Below are 23,017 nucleotides of genomic sequence, written 5' to 3'. Positions count from 1 at the left end.
GTTTTAATGTAGCAAGCAAACATTTTGACAGACAACAGCAATGCTATAACATGCTGATTTGGTCTTACCATCAAAACAAACACGCCACTGTTGTTGGAGCACCCTTGCTTTGTTAGGCCCTGAGGTGTGAACAATGTATTTTAATAAAAGTATGGCAAGAAAATAGTAAAAAGTTAGCAAATGCTATTATGTAATGTCTCACCTGGACATCATTCACACCAAGCTCTCTCCAGGGGCCAGAAGAGAGGCTGTGAGCAACATGTCTGTACAAATAATAAGCCAAATAAAAGTCACTCAACTTCAATCAACTTTTGATTGAAAAGCGCGCATAAACGCTTGGAACAAAGCCTGAACTGAATAAGGAAGAGGTTGGAACTTCAAATCAAAAAGTTTTCATAACAGGCTTAAACAGAACTGCCCGTCTCAAAAAAGATAAATAGTTCTGTTTCCATCTGTTTAAGGAATCAAAATAGTTGGAATATGGAATGGAATATTTTAGATCAAATAAAAACAGAACCATTAATTAAAACAAACAAAGGACAAGTGGTTTAAAACAGAACTACCACTGTCCAGGAGGTGCCCTAAAAACCTGAATAGACTGGTTCTACTCTCATCTCTCCAAGACATGAGACAGCTAGTGGAAGAAAACCAAGTCTTTATACATGTATGATTATATGAGTGACATTCATAGATAACCACAGTGGCACAATAGTTAACTTTACCAGTTGTTCCTGGCTGTCTTGGAGTTTCTGTCCCCAGTATGCTGTGTGTGCTGAAAACTTGTGGAGACTAGGGAAGTCTCCATGAGGTCTCTGCTCACTGTCATCATTTACTAGTGTAGAAAGCAACAACCGAAAAATAAAATCAAGTGTGAAATGTCACATTTCTCATTTGAATGATGTGCAAAATAGAGCCAAAACTTTTTGATTTGAAGTTCCAACCTCTTCCTTATTCAGTTCAGGCTTTGTTCCAAGCGTTTATGCGCGCTTTTCAATCAAAAGTTGATTGAAGTTGAGTGACTTTTATTTCGTTTATTATTTGTACAGACATGTTGCTCACAGCCTCTCTTCTGGCCCCTGGAGAGAGCTTGGTGTGAATGATGTCCAGGTGAGACATTACATAATAGCATTTGCTAACTTTTTACTATTTTCTTGCCATACTTTTATTAAAATACATTGTTCACACCTCAGGGCCTAACAAAGCAAGGGTGCTCCAACAACAGTGGCGTGTTTGTTTTGATGGTAAGACCAAATCAGCATGTTATAGCATTGCTGTTGTCTGTCAAAATGTTTGCTTGCTACATTAAAACCACATTCATTTGTATTGAAAAAAATGTATCCTTGGGAATACGCCTGCCATTATATTAAGCAGTACCTCTTGGCTTACAGTACACTCTGTACATTGTAATGGGGGCCAATTGTGATTTCAGAGAAGTATGTGTACATCGTGACACATTATGCTTAGTGTACAAGGTGTTATTTTTTTTTACAACATATTAACATCTCTGCGATGAGGTGGCGACTTGTCCAGGGTGTACCCCGCCTTCCGCCCAATTGTAGCTGAGATAGGCTCCAGCGCCCCTCGCGACCCCGAAGGGAATAAGCGGTAGAAAATGGATGGATGGATGGAATATGTGTTATATGTGTTTTATGTCGCACGTTTGCACCAAGAAAAATTCCTAGTTTGTGAACCCGTTCTCAAACAATGGCAATAAAACTATTCTGATTCTGATATTAACATCTTCCTGCATTTCCTTCTTCAAAGGAAAACATGCTGCAAATGAGGAGATGGTGGTGTCTCGCTCTCCTGCAGAACTTCCCCATGCCGTAAGTGCTTTGAATATCACAAATCACAAAAAAAATGTTTTACTCACGGTCAACAGACCAACATGAATGTTTTCATAGTGAATGTATGTTGTCATTAAATCACTAAGGTCTGAAGAAGACCGATTGCAGGACAGAAAACGGCGACGAGAGCTAGGAGGGCTACAGGTGAGAGGTCATGTGATTAATTAGTCTTGTAGTCAACTATTGCTAGACTAAAGCGTAATTCCTCCACTTATTTCAATTACCTTAGTTTTACATCTTGCATTGTTATTGTGCCTATAAGAACGGCAATCTGTTTCCTTTCTAGACAGTGGAAAATGAACAGAACTGGAAACAGGGAACAGGGTTGCTTGTTATGGGCCAGAACAATACCTTGATACTTGCCATTGTTAAACATTTATGGAAGCTTAAGGAATGTATTTGGCTAGGCTACAACATTTTTTTTTTCCTTTACAGATCAAACATTTTTAACCTGGGGTGAAAAATAAAATCAATGATGCAAAGTCTTCTGTCTTTGGTTTATTTGACTTAGCTAATATAATTGAGTGTGCAAAATAATATGTGTCTATACTCTTATGGAAATGCTATGGTTTATATATAATTCTTTTTTCATTTTTTTCATGGTAAATGCTATTGTTTATATATATATATATATATATATATATATATATATATATATATATATATATATATATATATATATATATATATATATATATATATATATATATATATATATATATATATATATATATATATATATATATTCATGGTAAAAAAAAAAAAACAACACATTTGACAAGTTAAAAGTAGGAATGTCTAAGTCTATCAAATACATGAACCTTTTTCCATATTAAGTCATTGTGCTGTGCCGGATCTCCGCCACCAGATGGAGCCCGCGGGCTCAACGTTGAGACCCGCCCACATTGAGGGAAAATAAGCCCCTCCTCGATCTGCGGGCTGCAGCCAGGGGTTACTCGCAGCCAGGGCCACTTGGAGTCTCCTGGTGAAACAACCTCAACGCTTTGTACGGGGCTTTAACATCCACCTTTTACCCAAACAATCACACACCACACTCCAATCATGGGGCTGACATTATCGACAGCCTTCGAAAGACTTTCTGGCAAAAAACAAATGAGGATTTTGATGGGTGAGTTTAAAAAAAGCGTTGTTTTGACGGTTAGCTTAGCTTAGCTACTTGCTAGCTTGCTCGAAGCCTCGTCGTTTTCACATGTTAAAGTTTGAAAAAAATACATAAACAAGGGCTCCCAATTGACGGACAACATAGTAAAGTTTACTTTAGTGGCGTAAAAGTGGTAAAATAGTCAAGAGTCAATAAACAAATGAGTTAATTTTTAAAGGCAGTTTGTCGACTGGAATTCGACGTTTTTCTCTGCTGTCGCAGGGAAGTAAATTAAATAATAATTTAACTCTTCTTTGAAACAATTATTTAACTCTTCTTTGAAACCTCTACATATTTATTTTTAACTCTTTGAAACATATCTACATATTTATTTTTCACTTTGAAACATCTACATATTCTGCCTTATTTTTAGCTCTTCTTTGAAACATATCTACTTATTTATTTTTTAACTCTGGAAGATATCTACATATTCTGCCTTATTTTCAACTCTTCTTTTACACATCTACATACTTTGCCTTATTTTCAACAAAATAGTTTCCAATTAATTGTCTTGTGCAATATTATGTAGAACTTAGGCGACAGAGTAGTCATTTTTGACATTGTTTTTCCATGCCAGTTTCCATTTTTTTTAAAAACCCCACAGTTTGTGAAAGTATTTTTAGGGCAGGGGTATAACATTAAAAAACAAAATTAAGAAAAAATGTCATGTTCAAAGGCAAAATGAATTGATTCGGTTTCTACCGAGCAAAACAAAAGCTATTTAGGGACTAGACGAGGCCCTAACCATAATATATTGTTAGCATCCCTGTTTTGAAAAAAAAGCAAGTTGTAATGTCTATCTTTGTTTTATTATGTAATATCTGACATGTTGTCATCCTCCCGTGTTGTAACTTGTCATTTCTCAACATTCCCGTCCCTAGTCGGACTAGATGCTGCCGGGAAAACCACCATCTTATACAAACTGAAGCTCGGCGAAATCGTAACAACCATCCCCACTATTGGTAAGACATGGGGACTTTGTCATCACCTCAATGCTAATTAATATTGCTTCTGATTGTACACAACCTCGTTTACCTTTTATTTTTATTTCCTCCTTGGACAGGTTTCAACGTGGAGACCGTAGAGTATAAGAACATCAGTTTCACAGTCTGTGATGTGGGCGGTCAGGACAAGAACAGCCCCCTGCGGAGGCATTATTTCCAGAACACACAGGTAAAGTGTAAACTCCGCTTAGTTCTGCCTCAGCCTCTGTCAGTACGTCTCTTTAGCACCCAGCATTGTCCCTCCCACACAACCATCTGATTGGTTACACGCAGAGCAGTAACAGCCAATCAGCAGTGCGAGGCATTATTTCCAGAACACACAGGTATTATGGCTAATGTGGAGGCATTATTTCCAGAACACACAGGTATTATGGCTAATGTGGAGGCATTATTTCCAGAACACACAGGTATTATGGCTAATGTGGAGGCATTATTTCCAGAACACACAGGTATAATGGCTAATGTGGAGGCATTATTTCCAGAACACACAGGTATTATGGCTAATGTGGAGGCCTTATTTCCAGAACACACAGGTATTATGGCTAATGTGGAGGCATTATTTCCAGAACACACAGGTATTATGGCTAATGTGGAGGCATTATTTCCAGAACACACAAGTATAATGGCTAATGTGGAGGCATTATTTCCAGAACACACAGGTATTGGGGCTAATCAAACCAAAGTCTCAGACAAAGCGATGTATACTCTGATTAGTCATGTGTTTGTCTCACTTAAATGTTGTTACTCACCACACCAGTCATTTAAAGCATGTGATCTCAGTGTGTTCAGTTAAAACACCACACGCTATGTCTACTATATACAGTACAGGCCAAAAGTGTGGATACACCTTCTCATTTCAATGTGTTTTCTTTATTTTCATGACTATTTACATTGTAGATTGTCACATCAAAGCTATGAATGAACACGTGTGGAGTTATGTACTTAACAAATAAAGGTGAAATAACTGAAAACATGTTTTATATTCTAGTTTCTTCAAAATAATCACCCTTTGCTCTGATTACTGCTTTGCATACTCTTGGCATTCTCTCCATGAGCTTCAAACCTGAAATGGTTTTCACTTCACAGGTGTGCCTTATCAGGGTTGATTAGTGGAATTTCTTGCTTTATTAAAGGGGTTGGGTCAATCAGTTGTGTTGGGAATGAGAAGGTGTGCCCAAACTTTTGGCCTGTACTGTATGTGTGCAGCTAGCTCAATGCTCATGTTAAACTTCCTTTTTATGTTTTGTTGTGCAAATTATAGATCGAATGATTATTTACTTTTATGAACGTGGAAGCATACAATTAGCTAACTATGTCAATATTGCTTTTATCTGGCAGGGCCTCATCTTTGTAGTGGACAGCAATGACCGACAAAGAGTGAACGAGGCTGCAGATGAGCTCTCAAAGATGGTATGTATGCAACTCAAAACTAAGAATTCATATATTTTTAAAGGTAGACTTATAGTCAGTGAGAATATTCAGGTTGTAGTATCCAGTTATTTTGAAAATTCAGTAAAATCCCCGCTGTCAGAAGAAATGGCAAATAAACACAAGCTCAATGTTGGTCAACAGCAATCCAGGTTCAAGCCTTAAATGTGCATCAAACATGTATTAACACATTTTAAAGAATAAAACATGTAGGTACTCGTAGGGCTGGGCGATATGGATGGAAACTTTATCACAATATAAGTAGGGGTGTAACGGTACGTGTATTTGTATTGAACCGTTTCGGTACGGGGGTTTCGGTTCGGTTCGGAGGTGTACCGAACGAGTTTCCACACGAAAATATTAAGTAGCCGCCTCCGCTTCCTTCTGCCTCTGTCTGTCAGTACTCTACACAGCACCCAGCATTGTCCCACCCACACAACCATCTGATTGGTTACAAACAGAGCGGTAACCGCCAATCAGCAGTGCGTATTCAGAGCGCATGTAGTCAGTGCTTAGCGTTTAGCAGGTAATCAACAGGCAGCGGACTCTCCCCAAATTATAATAAACACCTCCCAGTCAACTACTAGTAACATCACTATGAGCCCGTTGACCTTCTAGAAATGTAAAAGGCAGCTCAGCTCGCTCGCAGTCCTTGAGGTGAAGGCTAATTCGCTTTTAGCGTAACGTTAGCTCATTTTGCGGTGTGTGTGTGTTATGGACAGCAAAGCCCTCTCTGTCTGTTATTTCACTTTACCCTTTTCTGTGTTGATTGAGCTGTGTTGAAGCAGCAAAAAAGGACATTATGTTAAATGAAGAGTTTGTCTCTGATAGTTGATATAATAATGTAACTGCATCATTAAGCCTACATAAACTCCATGGTGTTCAGGGATAAATAGTCTCTCCTATTGCTATTGTACCATTTTTTCAGCTATAGTTACATTAATCATTAGTAATGGAGCAGCCGCGTTTTGAATGGCAGGGTCCCTGCTATCACATGTTGATAAAAATATAACATTTACATAATAAAAATCAACCACAGGCTTCCCAAATGCTGTAATAAATTAAGCATGATGAGTTGACTTGAAACTGTTTAATGTTGCACTTTTTATATGTAGAAGGAAAGTTTTGCCATTTTATTTAATCTGAGCAACAACTTGAGGCAGTTTAATGTTGATTAACGTGGGCAGAATTATTATAGTGTTCCCAATGTTAAAAGGATAAAGCCATTGTTTACAAATTTGGTAAATAAATGACCAAAAAATTTATATTTTGTTGTTTTCTTACTGTACCAAAAATGAACCGAACCGTGACCTCTAAACCGAGGTACGTACCGAACCGAAATTTTTGTGTACCGTTACACCCCTAAATATAAGTGTTTTATATCGGTAGATAGCGAACATTTTTGATATTTTTTTATGACTTATCGAAAAAAAAGCACCAGGAGAAAAACTGCTCCCCTCACCTCCCAGGGGGTGATAAAGGGTGATGGGTCAAATGCAGAGGACAAATTTCACCACACCTAGTGTGTGTGACAATCATTGGTACTTTAACTTTAACTTAACAATGTCCCCACAAAGAAAGATAGCGTACGCACAACTTAAAATAGTGTTGATTGCGAAAACAAAGCAGGTGTGGGCAATAGCACTCAAAGGAAGGCGTGAAGCTGCTACAGGTAAACGCCAACAAAACAGGAAGGGTCACCAAAATAACAGCGCAAGACAGGAACTAAAGCACGACAAACAGGAAACAACAAACTCAAAATAAGGCACGACAACCTGGTGGAGTTTCATTTTTTAACCTTTTCTGCTGGTGGTGTGCCTCTGTATTTTTTCATGAACAAAATGTGCCTTGGCTCAAAAAAGGTTGAAAAACACTGGTCTAACAAGTCCGAGAAGATGACATTCCTATGAGGCGGGATGACGCTGCACCTTCAAATGACTCGCACGGTGACATTTGGTGTTGTCAAGTCCTGTGTTTGTGCTTGCAGTTGCAGGAGCAGGAGTTGAGCGACGCCGTTCTGCTGGTCTTCGCCAACAAACAGGACCTCCCCAACGCCCTGTCAGTCAGCGAGCTCTCAGACAGACTGCGTCTCAACGTCCTCCGCAGCAAAGCTGTAAGTCACTCCAGACTCCCAGTGCAGAAAGCATCCTTCTCCTCACTTTCCTCATTGCATCCCCCACAGTGGCACATTGAGTCCACCTGCGCCACCCAAGGCACCGGGCTGTATGAAGGACTGGACTGGCTTTCCACAGAGCTGTCCAAGTAGATGGACCGGACGGATGAAAGAGTGAGCCTTTTTATGGACATTCAATCGGGAAACATTTGGTCTTCCGGCGGCAGACAATGCTGCAGACTAGTAGGAGGATGTTTTTGGATTTTGTATTTTGAAGCCTATTCCATATTATCTTTGTTTAGTTTGCTTATTCTTCTTACCTTTGCATTCCATTCTAAGACCAGCAATCCTTTTGAACACAATGCAACTGAATTCTTGAACAGTTGATGGTCGTGTGGCCTAACATTCAGTGAACCGTGTTGCCTGCCACTAAATGAATCCACAAAGGAACATTGTGCCTTCCTTTTGCCCTCTTACACCATCGCAATCTTTTTTTGGGGAGCAGAAGTTGGATGCTTTTATAAGCAACTTGTAGTTTGCATGACCCTAAACAACCGTCATTCTCGTTGGTCCAGTCTAGCAACATACTAACATAGACCAGGCGTTAGCATGACATGATCAAGTAGCATTTGTTTGTTTTTCTTTGTGGCAGAAAGCACTTGAAAAACACTTTATAATTATCTGTAATTAGAGATGTCCGATGATATCGGACTGCCGATATTATCGGCCGATAAATGCTTTAAAATGTAATATCGGAAATTATCGGTATCGGTTTCAAAAAGTAAAATGTATGACTTTTTAAAAACACGGACGTAGGGAGAAGTACAGAGCGCCAATAAACCTTAAAGGCACTGCCTTTGCGTGCCGGCCCAATCACATAATATCCACGGCTTTTCACACACACAAGTGAATGCACGCATACTTGGTCAACAGCCATACAGGTCACACTGAGGGTGGACGTATAAACAACTTTAACACTGTTACAAATATGCGCCACACTGTGGACCCACACCAAACAAGAATGACAAACACATTTCGGGAGAACATCCGCACCGTAACACAACATAAACACGACAGGACAAATACCCAGAACCCCTTGCAGCACTAACTTCCAGGACGCTACAATATACACCCCCGCTACCCCTCACCTCAACCTTCGCATGCTCTCAGGGAGAGCATGTCCAAAATTCCAAGCTGTTGTTTTGAGGCATGTTAAAAAAAGTAATGCACTTTGTGACTTCAATAATAAATATGGCAGTGCCATGTTGGCATTTTTTTCCCATAACTTGAGTTGATTTATTTTGGAAAACCTTGTTACATTGTTTAATGCATCCAGCGGGGCATCACAACAACATTAGGCATAATAATGTGTTAATTCCACGACTGTATGTAACGGTATCGGTTGATATCGGAATCGGTAATTAAGAGTTGGACAATATCGGCAAAAAAGCCATTATCGGACATCTCTATCTGTAATCTTTACAAATATATAAATATATCATGCCTGCAGTTCCAGATAATTCAAGTCACTGATGTCAAATGGTTTGCAAAAATATTTTTACGTGCATTACCTGATTGTTATTCGTAATGTATTTGTTTGGAAATTGTTTTTGAAAGGAAGAAAAATCTTTTGCCATCAATTCTTACGTCAAGTTAATACACACAACTAAGAAAAGTGTGGATTCAGTTTGAGTATGTCATATTTAGTTCCACATCATACATACATATTTCCAGAGAACAATTTTGTGCTCAATAACATTTTACAAAAACAAAGAAAATGAAATTAAGAATGTATTTACAAAAGATAACGTTTAATTTTGATTGACATGGTCAGATACAACTATTCATCTAAATATAGTTGTGTAGGGGTGATCAAGGGTATCTCCTCTATGGGGGTCTTGGGGCACTAGGAGGTTAACCCCTTTACTACTGTTACCCGGGGTGGCCCTTGGCAAAGGCCTAGTACCTGACAGCCCCCTAGCCAGCGATACGGTGAAGACCTCAACGGCGGAGCAGGCGGAAGATTTAAGAACTACCACAAGGGCTGCGATGGCGGAAGAAGGCTGCAGCAGAAAAGGGTCCCCAGTCGTCTTGGACTCCATGCCACTGGACCCTGACCCGATTCTGTCAAGGATCGTGTGGTGGCTGTCTGTGCACCAGTGTACCCAGGTTAAACTAAGTCACGCACAGGCATCCTCCATAAAGGGATACACGTCATACTTGTTCGAGTGACCGCCGATGATCAAGGGTGATGGGTCAAATGCAGAGAATAATTTGACCACACCTCGTGTGTGTGACAACTTTACTTTAACAACACCGCATCCTAGATTATTAGTCCTGTAGCTGAATAAGGAAAGTGAAGCAAAACTACAGTAGAATTGTGTGACTGATAACGAGGACATGGATACAGTGTTTTCAATATAAGCACTATTTAATTGGTCTAAAGCATTTATGACAGCTAATCAGGCTTAGTGGATCTGGGTCAACTCCCATGTGTGTGTGTACACTTCTCCATCGCCCTTACGTCTACTTTGCTTTACCTGTTCATTGGACTCATTCATGTCAATCAAGCAGACAGGTGAGTGTTCCATTTCAAACTTACACTTGAGAATAGGCTGATGTGGTTCTCCCAGTCCAGGATGCAGACCTTGACCCAGCATGTCCCCTTCCCTCGGGCCGCTTACTCCCAAGCCCGGGAAAACCTGGTGAAGGCCATCCCGCCCAAACTCCTCTGCTTGCTGGCCTGCGGGGGACTGGACTGTCGTTACGAAGGACCAGACTGTTGGAAAGCGAGCCAGCAGGTCATCCGTGGCATTTTCTCCTCATGGTAAGACTCTGCGGTAAAATTTTGTCATGCGTTGGGGGACATGACTTCTACCAAAAATCTCAGGGTGACCGATGACATCATCGCTATGGCACGGCCGTCCACAATCTTGATTGAAAAGTTCGACGTTATAGAACAATTTCAGAGGTATACCTTCAAGATTCATTTGTCTTTGTACACAAGTACACCTAGTTTCTTCTTGATTGCCTCTACAGGTTGAATATAAGATCCATCATAAACATGCAAGTACCTGGCGAACATGCGCACTGCGGACCCCCTTTGGACCCTGGAAGTGGCTTCACATACCTGCCGCAGATCTTCATGGAGAATGACAGTGAGACCTTTTTAGATACCACAAGTTGTAGTAGAGCCTTCATTAGCTTGACCTGTACAATTCAATCAATGTTTATTTATATAGCCCTAAATCACAAGTGTCTCAAAGGGCTGTACAAGCCACAACGACATCCTCGGTACAGAGCCCACATACGGGCAAGGAAAACCCACCCCAGTGGGACGTCAATGTGAATGACTATGAGAAACCTTGGAGAGGACCGCATATGTGGGTAACCCCCGAGATCCAATACAAGACCTGTATAAAAAAACTCTTGGCTGGATGTGTCGTCCTGCGGGGCTTGAACCAGGGTGCACTAATTGGAGCAAAGAGCCTACACTGCTCAAAAACGGACACTTTTTCTGTCTGAACTGCACTGCTACTGAATGGAGCGGGAAAAGGGTTGTCTCGTCATCGATAAGTCGCCACGTCCGCGTGAGTCTCTCGCTTCCAATCAGGGTGCAAGAGGGTTCACTCTGTGCATCGCTCTCAGCAACTGAGCGTTTTTATTCAATAGCAAAATTAGACGCACGGAGTGAATCCTCTTGTCTGTAATCCACAATCTTTGTGGCGGACGGCAAGAGCGCAAGCTTACACGCACTCAGAGAGCCTGGCTCGTCACAAAGAAAGTGCTGTGATAATATTTGGGCGTCTCGTGTGTAAACATTGACATGGACCAATGATTTGTTGGGAAGTAAAACCACCTGTACCTAAGCTCTTCAATATTTACTGAAGTAGAATTTTAGCTAATAGAGATTGGGATAATTAGGATAGGTCTTTATTGTCATTGCAACAAGTAAAACGAAACTATGTTTTCAGCACAAACCCATTCAAAATTAGACAAACAAACAGTGTACAGGGTTACAGTACAGGAACGCTGATAGGTCGCCACGAGGTGCCCCGTAAAAAGGTGGGAAAAAGGTAAACCTCCATGCCATGCACACATAAACATGTTACATTTAATCACGACAACTCGCAACAGAGAGGGGGGAGTTGGGGCCCTGGAGGTCGACTGCTGCTATGAAGCGCTGCCAGCCGTACATCACTCCGAAGGGGAATCAAGCGGGGGTGGGGGGGCGGGGGGGTGTGCGTGTATATGCCCATTGTCTTGGGTGTGTGGATGTAGTGTCCATAGGCCTGGGGCCGTTCTGCATGCAAGCAAAAGTTCGACTCCAGGTGTCGTTGAGGAGGGAGGGAGGTCAAAAGCGTCCATCATTGAGGTGTCCTCGGGGATGTTTTCAGAACAGCCTGCTCCTGCGTCAAGGCCATTCGAGGGAGTCAAATCGTAGATTACGATTTTTGTTTTTCCGCGAGCAGACATGACAATGGCTTGTCTGTTCTATTTGTCCGATTGACAAGATAGTTTTATTTCTTGAAGACACTTTAAAGTTACTGAACTTCTAATTATGGTTAAGAAAAACAACTAATAAATCAAAGTTTATTACATTTGAAAGGAATATTTGCATTATCGTGCGTAATTTGGTCTCCAAATATTGCTGACAATATTGCCGTTTTTCGGCAACAATTTATGGGACAACATATCGTCCAGCAAAATTTGTTATCGGCCCATCAAAACTCGTGACAATTCCCGTTTTGGACATTTCTAAGTTTCTAACGGTTTTGGGAAATCGAGCATAACTGCAGTATATTAGTAGAAGGCTGAATTCTTCATTGTATTTTGCAGATACTGTGCCTAATGTGACTCAAACCATTTGATGTTCTTTGTGTGAATGTTCAGTTTATTTCTACAACTTTGGGATGCCAGATTTCGGCGTGTCCTCCCTCGTCGGCATCATCGATGGCGTAAAGGTGTTGGCCTTCGCTGCGGGGGAGGGAAGGGTTGCTGTGCACTGCCACGCCGGTCTGGGCAGAACAGGTCTGGGTTGGGATTTGCGCTAGCGGGTGTGGATACACAACTTGACACTGATTGCTCCACAGGTGTCCTAATAGCCTGCTACTTAGTCTACACTTTGCGGATCAGTCCCAGTGAGGCCGTGCACTACGTCCGCATCAAAAGGCGGGCTGCAGCCAGGGCCACTTGCTGGCTGCAGCCCGCAGATCGAGGAGGGGCTTATTTTCCCTCAATGTGGGCGGGTCTCAACGTTGAGCCCGCGGGCTCCATCTGGTGGCGGAGATCCGGCAGCACACATTCTCAAACGTCAATAAAGCTACTTTTAACTTGTCAAATGTATTTTTTTTACCATGAAAAAACAATAAAAAAAAAAAATATATATATATAAACCATAGTATGAAAAAAGGTTCATGTATTTGATAGACTTAGACATTCCTACTTTTAACTTGTCAAATGTATCTGCCATCTTTTTTGTAGTTTTATTCCTTTTTTATTATCTTCATTATTTTCTGTATTGATCCTACACTATTATTGTGTTTTTTTGTTACTTCTGATATGGCCTTGCCACGGTTTACTTGCTTGTTTATTTATTTATTTTTTGTGTCTTTTTATTTTGTATTGTTTTACATCTGATCAACTTCTGTGACTTTCCTTTTCTTTTTTAAGTGTGAACGGTGGAGAGGTCCTCGAGAGGTGATCTTGGGATCACTTCCTGAGGATCCTTGATGCCGAGGAATGTTCATCCACTATGGTCTGGATAGCCTGTAGCTGATCCTGAGCCAGAGCGGGATGGATGGATATATATATATATATATATATATATATATATATATATATATATATATATATATATATATATATATATATACATACAAAATCTGGGTATCTTTTCTAATACTGTTTATACTGTAAACCTTGAATTGTTAAAGTTTAAGTGCACCTCTCTCCTCAAGTGTGCATGTGAGTGGGTATGAGTGGATGTGCGATTGTATGAAGGTTTTGCGTGACCAAAGTATGACTGTTAAATGTGATTTTAACTGTAAAATTCAATAGAAATATTTGCAAAAAAAACCTTGTCAAATGTATTTTTTTTACCATGAAAAAACAATTTAAAAAAAATATATATAAACCATAGTATGGAAAAAGGTTCATGTATTTGATAGACTTAGACATTCCTACTTGTAACTTGTCAAATTTATTTTTTTTACCATGAAAAAACAATTTAAAAAAAAAAATATATAAACCATAGCATTTCCATAAGAGTATAGACACATATTATTTTGCACACTCAATTATATTAGCTAAGTCAAATAAACCAAAGACAGAAGACTTTGCATCATTGATTTTATTTTTCACCCTAGGCTAAAAATGTTTGATCTGTAAAGAAAAAAAAATGTTGTAGCCTAGCCAAATACATTCCTTAAGCTTCCATAAATGTTTAACAATGGCAAGTATCAAGGTATTGTTCTGGCCCATAACAAGCAACCCTGTTCCCTGTTTCCAGTTCTGTTCATTTTCCACTGTCTAGAAAGGAAACAGATTGCCGTTCTTATAGGCACAATAACAATGCAAGATGTAAAACTAAGGTAATTGAAATAAGTGGAGGAATTACGCTTTAGTCTAGCAATAGTTGACTACAAGACTAATTAATCACATGACCTCTCACCTGTAGCCCTCCTAGCTCTCGTCGCCGTTTTCTGTCCTGCAATCGGTCTTCTTCAGACCTTAGTGATTTAATGACAACATACATTCACTATGAAAACATTCATGTTGGTCTGTTGACCGTGAGTAAAACATTTTTTTTGTGATTTGTGATATTCAAAGCACTTACGGCATGGGGAAGTTCTGCAGGAGAGCGAGACACCACCATCTCCTCATTTGCAGCATGTTTTCCTTTGAAGAAGGAAATGCAGGAAGATGTTAATATCCATCCATCCATCCATTTTCTACCGCTTATTCCCTTCGGGGTCGCGAGGGGCGCTGGAGCCTATCTCAGCTACAATTGGGCGGAAGGCGGGGTACACCCTGGACAAGTCGCCACCTCATCGCAGAGATGTTAAAGGCCTACTGAAACCCACTACTACCGACCACGCAGTCTGATAGTTTATATATCAATGATGAAATCTTAACATTATAACACATGCCAATACGGCCGGGTTAACTTATAAAGTGACATTTTAAATTTGCCGCTAAACTTCCGGTTCGAAACGCCTCTGAGGATGACGTATGCGTGTGACGTAGCCCGGCGAACACGGGTATGCCTTCCACATTGAAGCCGATACGAAAAAGCTCTGTTTTCATTTCATAATTCCACAGTATTCTGGACATCTGTGTTCGTGAATCTGTTTCAATCATGTTCATTGCATTATGGAGAAGGAAGCCAAGCAAGCAAAGAAGAAAGTTGTCGGTGCGAAATGGACGTATTTTTCGAACGTAGTCAGCCACAACAGTACACAGCCGGCACTTCTTTGTTTACATTCCCGAAAGATGCAGTCAAGATGGAAGAACTCGGATAACAGAGACTCTAACCAGGAGGACTTTTGATTTGGATACACAGACGCCTGTAGAGAACTGGGACAACACAGACTCTTACCAGGATTACTTTGATTTGGATGACAAAGACGCAGACGTGCTACTGTGAGTATGCAGCTTTGGCTTTTTTTTGCGTATGTACGTAACTTTTTAAAAATATATAAGCTTTATGAACCTTGGGTTAGGTGAACGGTCGTTTGGGCTGAGTGATTGTGTGTGTTGATCATGTGTTTGAATTGTATTGGCGTGTTCTATGGAGCTAGGAGCTAGCAGAGGAGCTAGGAGCTAGCATAACACGTACCGTACCGTACGTGCGCGTCACGTACGTAACTTTTTAAAAATATATAAGCTTTATGAACCTTGGGTTAGGTGAACGGTCTTTTGGGCTGAGTGATTGTGTGTGTTGATCAGGTGTTTGAATTGTATTGGCGTGTTCTATGGAGCTAGGAGCTAGCAGAGGAGCTAGGAGCTAGCATAAAAAACACGCAGGTGTTATTATGCAGGATTAATTTGTGGCATATTAAATATAAGCCTGGTTGTGTTGTGGCTAATAGAGTATATATATGTCTTGTGTTTATTTACTGTTGTAGTCATTCCCAGCTGAATATCAGGTACCGTGAGTATGCAGCCTTGGCTGCTAAACATTCGATAATTTGACCGTATGTGCGCGTCACGTACGTAACTTTTTAAAAATATATAAGCTTAATGAACCTTGGGTTAGGTAAACGGTCTTTTGGGCTGAGTGATTGTGTGTGTTGATCGGGTGTTTGAATTGTATTGGCGTGTTCTATGGAGCTAGGAGCTAGCAGAGGAGCTAGGAGCTAGCATAACAAACACGCAGGTGTTTTTATGCAGGATTAATTTGTGGCATATTAAATATAAGCCTGGTTGTGTTGTGGCTAATAGAGTATATATATGTCTTGTGTTTATTTACTGTTGTAGTCATTCCCAGCTGAATATCAGGTCACCCCCGGCTCTCACAGCATCTTCCCTATCTGAATAGCTTCAACTCCCCACTAGTCCTTCACTTGCACTTTACTCATCCACAAATCTTTCATCCTCGCTCAAATTAATGGGGAAATTGTCGCTTTCTCGGTCCGAATCTCTCTCACTTCATGCGGCCATCATTGTAAACAATAGGGAACTTTGCGTATATGTTCAACTGACTACGTCACGCTACTTCCGGTAGGTGCAAGCCTTTTTTTTATCAGATACCAAAAGTTGCAATCTTTATCGTCGTTGTTCTATACTAAATCCTTTCAGCAAAAATATGGCAATATCGCGAAATGATCAAGTATGACACATAGAATAGATCTGCTATCCCCGTTTAAATAAAAAAAATTCATTTCAGTAGGCCTTTAATATGTTGTAAAAAAAATAACACCTTGTACACTAAGCATAATGTGTCACGATGTACACATACTTCTCTGAAATCACAATTGGCCCCCATTACAATGTACAGAGTGTACTGTAAGCCAAGAGGTACTGCTTAATATAATGGCAGGCGTATTCCCAAGGATACATTTTTTTCAATACAAATGAATGTGGTTTTAATGTAGCAAGCAAACATTTTGACAGACAACAGCAATAATATAACATGCTGATTTGGTCTTACCATCAAAACAAACACGCCACAGTTGTTGGAGCACCCTTGCTTTGTTAGGCCCTGAGGTGTGAACAATGTATTTTAATAAAAGTATGGCAAGAAAATAGTAAAAAGTTAGCAAATGCTATTATGTAATGTCTCACCTGGACATCATTCACACCAAGCTCTCTCCAGGGGCCAGAAGAGAGGCTGTGAGCAACATGTCTGTACAAATAATAAGCCAAATAAAAGTCACTCAACTTCAATCAACTTTTGATTGAAAAGCGCGCATAAACGCTTGGAACAAAGCCTGAACTGAATAAGGAAGAGGTTGGAACTTCAAATCAAAAAGTTTTCATAACAGGCTTAAACAGAACTGCCCGTCTCAAAAAAGATAAATAGTTCTGTTTCCATCTGTTTAAGGAATCAAAATAGTTGGAATATGGAATGGAATATTTTAGATCAAATAAAAACAGAACCATTAATTAAAACAAACAAAGGACAAGTGGTTTAAAACAGAACTACCACTGTCCAGGAGGTGCCCTAAAAACCTGAATAGACTGGTTCTACTCTCATCTCTCCAAGACATGAGACAGCTAGTGGAAGAAAACCAAGTCTTTATACATGTATGATTATATGAGTGACATTCATAGATAACCACAGTGGCACAATAGTTAACTTTACCAGTTGTTCCTGGCTGTCTTGGAGTTTCTGTCCCCAGTATGCTGTGTGTGCTGAAAACTTGTGGAGACTAGGGAAGTCTCCATGAGGTCTCTGCTCACTGTCATCATTTACTAGTGTAGAAAGCAACAACCGAAAAATAAAATCAAGTGTGAAATGTCACATTTCTCATTTGAATGATGTGCAAAATAGAGCCAAAACTTTTTGATTTGAAGTTCCAACCTCTTCCTTATTCAGTTCAGGCTTTGTTCCAAGCGTTTATGCGCGCTTTTCAATCAAAAGTTGATTGAAGTTGAGTGACTTTTATTTCGTTTATTATTTGTACAGACATGTTGCTCACAGCCTCTCTTCTGGCCCCTGGAGAGAGCTTGGTGTGAATGATGTCCAGGTGAGACATTACATAATAGCATTTGCTAACTTTTTACTATTTTCTTGCCATACTTTTATTAAAATACATTGTTCACACCTCAGGGCCTAACAAAGCAAGGGTGCTCCAACAACTGTGGCGTGTTTGTTTTGATGGTAAGACCAAATCAGCGTGTTATAGCATTGCTGTTGTCTGTCAAAATGTTTGCTTGCTACATTAAAACCACATTAATTTGTATTGAAAAAAATGTATCCTTGGGAATACGCCTGCCATTATATTAAGCAGTACCTCTTGGCTTACAGTACACTCTGTACATTGTAATGGGGGCCAATTGTGATTTCAGAGAAGTATGTGTACATCGTGACACATTATGCTTAGTGTACAAGGTGTTATTTTTTTTACAACATATTAACATCTCTGCGATGAGGTGGCGACTTGTCCAGGGTGTACCCCGCCTTCCGCCCAATTGTAGCTGAGATAGGCTCCAGCGCCCCTCGCGACCCCGAAGGGAATAAGCGGTAGAAAATGGATGGATGGATGGAATATGTGTTATATGTGTTTTATGTCGCACGTTTGCACCAACAAAAATTCCTAGTTTGTGAACCCGTTCTCAAACAATGGCAATAAAACTATTCTGATTCTGATATTAACATCTTCCTGCATTTCCTTCTTCAAAGGAAAACATGCTGCAAATGAGGAGATGGTGGTGTCTCGCTCTCCTGCAGAACTTCCCCATGCCGTAAGTGCTTTGAATATCACAAATCACAAAAAAAATGTTTTACTCACGGTCAACAGACCAACATGAATGTTTTCATAGTGAATGTATGTTGTCATTAAATCACTAAGGTCTGAAGAAGACCGATTGCAGGACAGAAAACGGCGACGAGAGCTAGGAGGGCTACAGGTGAGAGGTCATGTGATTAATTAGTCTTGTAGTCAACTATTGCTAGACTAAAGCGTAATTCCTCCACTTATTTCAATTACCTTAGTTTTACATCTTGCATTGTTATTGTGCCTATAAGAACGGCAATCTGTTTCCTTTCTAGACAGTGGAAAATGAACAGAACTGGAAACAGGGAACAGGGTTGCTTGTTATGGGCCAGAACAATACCTTGATACTTGCCATTGTTAAACATTTATGGAAGCTTAAGGAATGTATTTGGCTAGGCTACAACATTTTTTTTTTCTTTACAGATCAAACATTTTTAACCTGGGGTGAAAAATAAAATCAATGATGCAAAGTCTTCTGTCTTTGGTTTATTTGACTTAGCTAATATAATTGAGTGTGCAAAATAATATGTGTCTATACTCTTATGGAAATGCTATGGTTTATATATAATTCTTTTTTCATTTTTTTCATGGTAAATGCTATGGTTTATATATATATATATATATATATATATATATATATATATATATATATATATATATATATATATATATATATATATATATATATATATATATATATATATTCATGGTAAAAAAAAAAAAACACATTTGACAAGTTAACCCTCCTATTGTCCTTGGGGTCAATGTGACCCCAAGGCATTTTGAGAGTCTCTAAAAAGATGGTTGTCATTAGTTTTTCTTCCTAATATTTCATGACTTTTCCTAATCCATCAGGGAGACACAGAAAAATATAAAATCAACTGCATGATTGTTTCTCATTTCTCTGTACACATTTTGACCACGCCATCGTTCCTCAGGGGTCATATAGACCCCAGGATTGGAAAGCACTATAAGTCTTTGTGTGTTAGAGTGAGACACATGATCCAATTGACTTTTTTGTGCTCCCAAGTGATCTGAACACAGAGAATTCAATTGTGAGTTGATCTGACCATCATACACTGAATTATTGTTGGTTTAATATCGTTTGGCAGCCATTTTGACAGTTTTCCATAGATATTTCGGCACATTGCACCCCCCCCCCACCAAATACCCCCCAGTGGGAAATTACTTATGTGTGCTCCTAAGTCCCCTGAACACAAAGAAACAAATAGTGAGTCAATCCAACCATCATAGACCGAGTTATTGCAGTTTGAATACTGTTAGGCTTGGTCTTGAATGTGACCAAAAGTGATTTTCGTAATTTCTGAACGTACAAATACATATAAACTCAGTTTTCCATATAAGTGTCACACAAGAAATGAAATGGAACAATCACTGTGAGTTTATCTGACTATTACATGCTGAACTAGTGTGGTTTGAGTAGCGTTTGGTGGCCATTTTAGCGTTTTTCTACCTCGAACATCCCAGTAGGAAACCATTTATTTGTGCTCCTAAGTCCCCTGAACACAGAAAAAAGCAGTGAGTAGATCTTTATTAGTAATTGATGCAGAAACCACTGAGATAAATGGTCTTGAAAATAAATTTATAATTTATACTCTGTCGGAATGGCGGGATGTCGGAACAGTTCAAACATTCCGTTCCCGCGCCGTGTGAGAACAGGAGGAGGGGAGGGGGGAGGAGCAAACATATAAAAGCACTCGCATAGCAGCCTTCTAAACCATTTCTCTGCTGCTGTCTCTGCTGCTGTTTGTGATATACTCTCTCTCTCTCTCTCTTGTTTCGAGTTTGCCTTCTAAACCATTTCTCTGCTGCTGTTTGTGATATACTCTCTCTCTCTCTCTTGTTTCGAGTTTGCCTTCTAAACCATTTCTCTGCTGCTGTTTGTGATATACTCTCTCTCTCTCTCTCTCTTGTTTTGAGTTTGATGATGCCAAACCACAAGACGTTCTCTGTCCAGGAGGTTTTGGATCAGGTTTTTAGTGAAGAGGTAGACATAGAGGAAAATGTGTCTGAAATCGAAGACAATGTTGTGGAAGACCCTGATTATGGGGCATCGTCCTCTGATGAGGATGAGACCCTTGATGCTGAAGTTCCTGTCAACACTGGAACACCAGCAGACATTTTCCTGTCCAAAAATGGAAAGTTGTCGTGGTCCCCTGCCCCACGTCAACGGCAGGGTAGACTTAGCGCTGGTAATGTCATCAAAATGGTTCCAGGCCCAACCCGATATGCGATTAGCCGTGTCCAAGACATAAAATCTGCATTTGAGCTCCTCATGACACCATCAATTGAGAACCATGTACTCTTGATGACCAATTTAGAGGGGAGTCGTGTGTTTGGGGACAGTTGGAAGCCGATCGATGCAATTGACTTGCAGGCATACATCGGGTTGCTCATTTTGGGGGGCGTGTACAAGTCCAAAGGCGAGGCAGCAGAAAGCCTGTGGAATAAAGAGACTGGAAGGGCCATCTTCCCAGCCACCATGTCTCTGAAGAAATTCCATATTATGTCTCGTGTCCTACGGTTCGATGACAGAGAGAAAAGACAGGGCCGGAGAGAACATGACAAGCTGGCAGCTATCCGGGATGTATGGGACAAGTGGGTTCAGCAACTGCCATTGCTTTACAACCCAGGCCCCCATGTGACTGTGGATGAATGTCTGGTGGCGTTTCGTGGCCGCTGTCCATTTAGACAGTACATCCCGAGTAAACCAGCCAAATACGGCATTAAAATATGGGCAGCATGTGATGCCCAGTCGAGCTATGCCTGGAATATGCAGGTCTACACCGGCAAAGCCCCTGGGGAAGCACCTGAAAAAAATCAGGGCATGAGGGTTGTCCTGGACATGGCTGAGGGACTGGAGGGGCACAATATAACGTGCGACAACTTCTTCACCTCCTATGCCCTTGGTGAAGAACTCGCAAAGCGGAAAGTCACCATGCTGGGGACAGTCCGCAAGAACAAGCCAGAGCTTCCCTCTGAGCTTGTTGCAATCAAGAACAGACAGGCTACATCCTCAGTGTTTGCCTTCACTGAGAACGCCACAGCTGTTTCGTATTGCCCCAAGAAAGGGAAGAACGTTGTGCTCATGAGTACGATGCACAAGGATGCCCAGCTCAGCACCAGGGAGGACAAGAAGCCACAAATGGTGTTGGACTACAATGCCACAAAGGGTGGTGTTGACAACCTGGATAAAGTCACAGGCACGTACAGCTGCCGACGCATGACTGCACGATGGCCCCTTGTTGTATTCTTCAACATCATCGATGTGAGTGCCTACAACGCTTTTGTGCTTTGGAGGGAGATCAGTGAAGGCTGGAACAGCGAAAAGCTGTACCGGAGGAGGCTGTTCCTGGAACAGCTGGGGTACGCGCTGGTGCAACCCCAAATTGCACGAAGAGTTGTCCTACCAAGAGCCTCAGCGGCTGCTGTGGTGATAGTGGAGGATGTTCAGAGGGAGGCACACACCTCCAATCCTCCAGTGGCCAGAGGGCAAAAACGAGGCAGGTGCCAGATCTGTTCCACTAGGAACGATAACAAGACAACTAATACATGTGGGGGATGTGGCAAATACATCTGCAAGGAGCACATCCGTTGTGGATCATGTGCCCAGTAGTGCTTTACCCTTTCTTGGAGAGTGGGGGATGAATATTGCCATTTTTCATTTGTTTTACATTTCTTGAGAGAGGTAGACTCTAGGCTACTTTTTGCAGTCTGTGAAAAAATAGGAGTGGCAGACTTTTACAGTATTTTAGTTTTTTTGAAATAAGACAATATTTTTGGTAAATAGCCTACTGTCTTGTTATTTTTTTCTTCAAATATGGACACTCCAAATGGCCGGCCAATGGTCAGATATTTGTTGTTGTTGAAAAAAAACAAAACAAAACAAAAAAAAATACAAAATATAAAGAGTAATAAAAAAACTTCCCCCATTGAGGATTGCCACCTTATCCTGGTCAGAGGGTTTGTGCTTGACCCTTTCTTGGAGAGTGAGACGAATATTGTTATTTTCAAATGGACACTCCAAATGGCCAACGGTCAGATATTTGTTGTTGTTGAAAAAAAAAAAAAAGAAAAAAAAAAAGAAAAAAAAAAAAAGTTATAAAAAACTTCCCCCTGGAGGATTGCCACCTTATCGTGGTCAGGGGGTTTGCGTGCTTCCATGACCCTAAGAGCTATAGCTGGTCTTAGGGTAGAAGCCTGACTAAGTGCAATCTAAATGGCAAAAAACAACAACAACAACAACACCATACAATTAATACAATTCGGTCACATTCAATGATGGCCGCCTAACAGTATTCAAACTGCGATAACTCGGTCTAAGATGGTTGGATTGACTCACAATTTGTTTCTTTGTGTTCAGGGGACCTAGGAGCACAAATAAGTGGTTTACCACTGGGAGGTTATCTGGGGGGGGGGGCGTAGTGTGCCAAAAAATCAATAAAAAACGGTCAAATTTGACACCAAACGGTATTCAAACAACAATAATTCAGTGTATG

The 23,017-nt window shown here is 40.6% G+C and overlaps 3 protein-coding genes across 7 annotated transcripts; all 3 read left to right on the top strand.

Moving 5' to 3' along the window:
- The first annotated feature begins 2,780 nt into the window (after positions 1–2,780).
- On the top strand, positions 2,781–8,839 carry LOC133646074 (ADP-ribosylation factor 4-like). Its single transcript, XM_062041070.1, has 6 exons — positions 2,781–2,976; positions 3,891–3,971; positions 4,073–4,182; positions 5,352–5,423; positions 7,429–7,554; positions 7,624–8,839. The coding sequence occupies exons 1-6, from the start codon at positions 2,910–2,912 to the stop codon at positions 7,705–7,707; spliced, it is 540 nt and encodes a 179-aa protein (XP_061897054.1). The 5' UTR covers positions 2,781–2,909; the 3' UTR covers positions 7,708–8,839.
- A 142-nt stretch (positions 8,840–8,981) lies between these two features.
- Positions 8,982–18,899, top strand: LOC133646062 (protein tyrosine phosphatase domain-containing protein 1-like). 5 transcript variants are annotated; one of them, XR_009825220.1, is made up of 7 exons: positions 8,982–10,132; positions 10,188–10,381; positions 10,445–10,525; positions 10,594–10,712; positions 18,404–18,465; positions 18,573–18,630; positions 18,773–18,899. XR_009825220.1 is itself a non-coding variant. In XM_062041052.1 (6 exons), the coding sequence occupies exons 1-6, from the start codon at positions 10,046–10,048 to the stop codon at positions 18,576–18,578; spliced, it is 549 nt and encodes a 182-aa protein (XP_061897036.1). In that variant the 5' UTR covers positions 8,982–10,045; the 3' UTR covers positions 18,579–18,843. The 5 variants fall into 5 exon arrangements, 4 of the variants coding, with proteins under 4 accessions (XP_061897036.1, XP_061897034.1, XP_061897035.1 ...); XM_062041052.1 differs by having other exon boundaries at positions 18,573–18,843; XM_062041050.1 differs by lacking the exons at positions 18,404–18,465; positions 18,573–18,630; positions 18,773–18,899 and adding an exon at positions 12,448–13,369.
- A 345-nt stretch (positions 18,900–19,244) lies between these two features.
- LOC133646053 (piggyBac transposable element-derived protein 4-like) lies at positions 19,245–22,369 on the top strand. Its single transcript, XM_062041028.1, has one exon. The coding sequence runs from the start codon at positions 20,443–20,445 to the stop codon at positions 22,132–22,134; it is 1,692 nt and encodes a 563-aa protein (XP_061897012.1). The 5' UTR covers positions 19,245–20,442; the 3' UTR covers positions 22,135–22,369.
- Positions 22,370–23,017: the final 648 nt, after the last annotated feature.

Source organism: Entelurus aequoreus, linkage group LG03, assembly GCF_033978785.1.
Source record: "Entelurus aequoreus isolate RoL-2023_Sb linkage group LG03, RoL_Eaeq_v1.1, whole genome shotgun sequence".
NCBI lineage: Eukaryota > Metazoa > Chordata > Actinopteri > Syngnathiformes > Syngnathidae > Entelurus > Entelurus aequoreus.
Note: the sequence above shows the minus strand (reverse complement) of the source record. Positions and strands in the feature narration are given on the sequence as shown.

Excerpts from the sequence above, each read along its gene's own strand:
- LOC133646074 (XM_062041070.1), top strand. The coding sequence starts at position 2,910 with ATGGGGCTGACATTATCGACAGCCTTCGAAAGACTTTCTGGCAAAAAA. Across the intron at positions 3,972-4,072 it reads AACAACCATCCCCACTATTG|GTTTCAACGTGGAGACCGTA; the intron begins GTAAGACATGGG and ends CTCCTTGGACAG. Across the intron at positions 7,555-7,623 it reads ACGTCCTCCGCAGCAAAGCT|TGGCACATTGAGTCCACCTG; the intron begins GTAAGTCACTCC and ends CATCCCCCACAG.
- LOC133646062 (XM_062041049.1), top strand. The coding sequence starts at position 10,046 with ATGTGTGTGTGTACACTTCTCCATCGCCCTTACGTCTACTTTGCTTTA. Across the intron at positions 10,133-10,187 it reads CATGTCAATCAAGCAGACAG|TCCAGGATGCAGACCTTGAC; the intron begins GTGAGTGTTCCA and ends TGGTTCTCCCAG. Across the intron at positions 10,526-10,593 it reads GTTATAGAACAATTTCAGAG|GTTGAATATAAGATCCATCA; the intron begins GTATACCTTCAA and ends TTGCCTCTACAG.
- LOC133646053 (XM_062041028.1), top strand. The coding sequence starts at position 20,443 with ATGATGCCAAACCACAAGACGTTCTCTGTCCAGGAGGTTTTGGATCAG.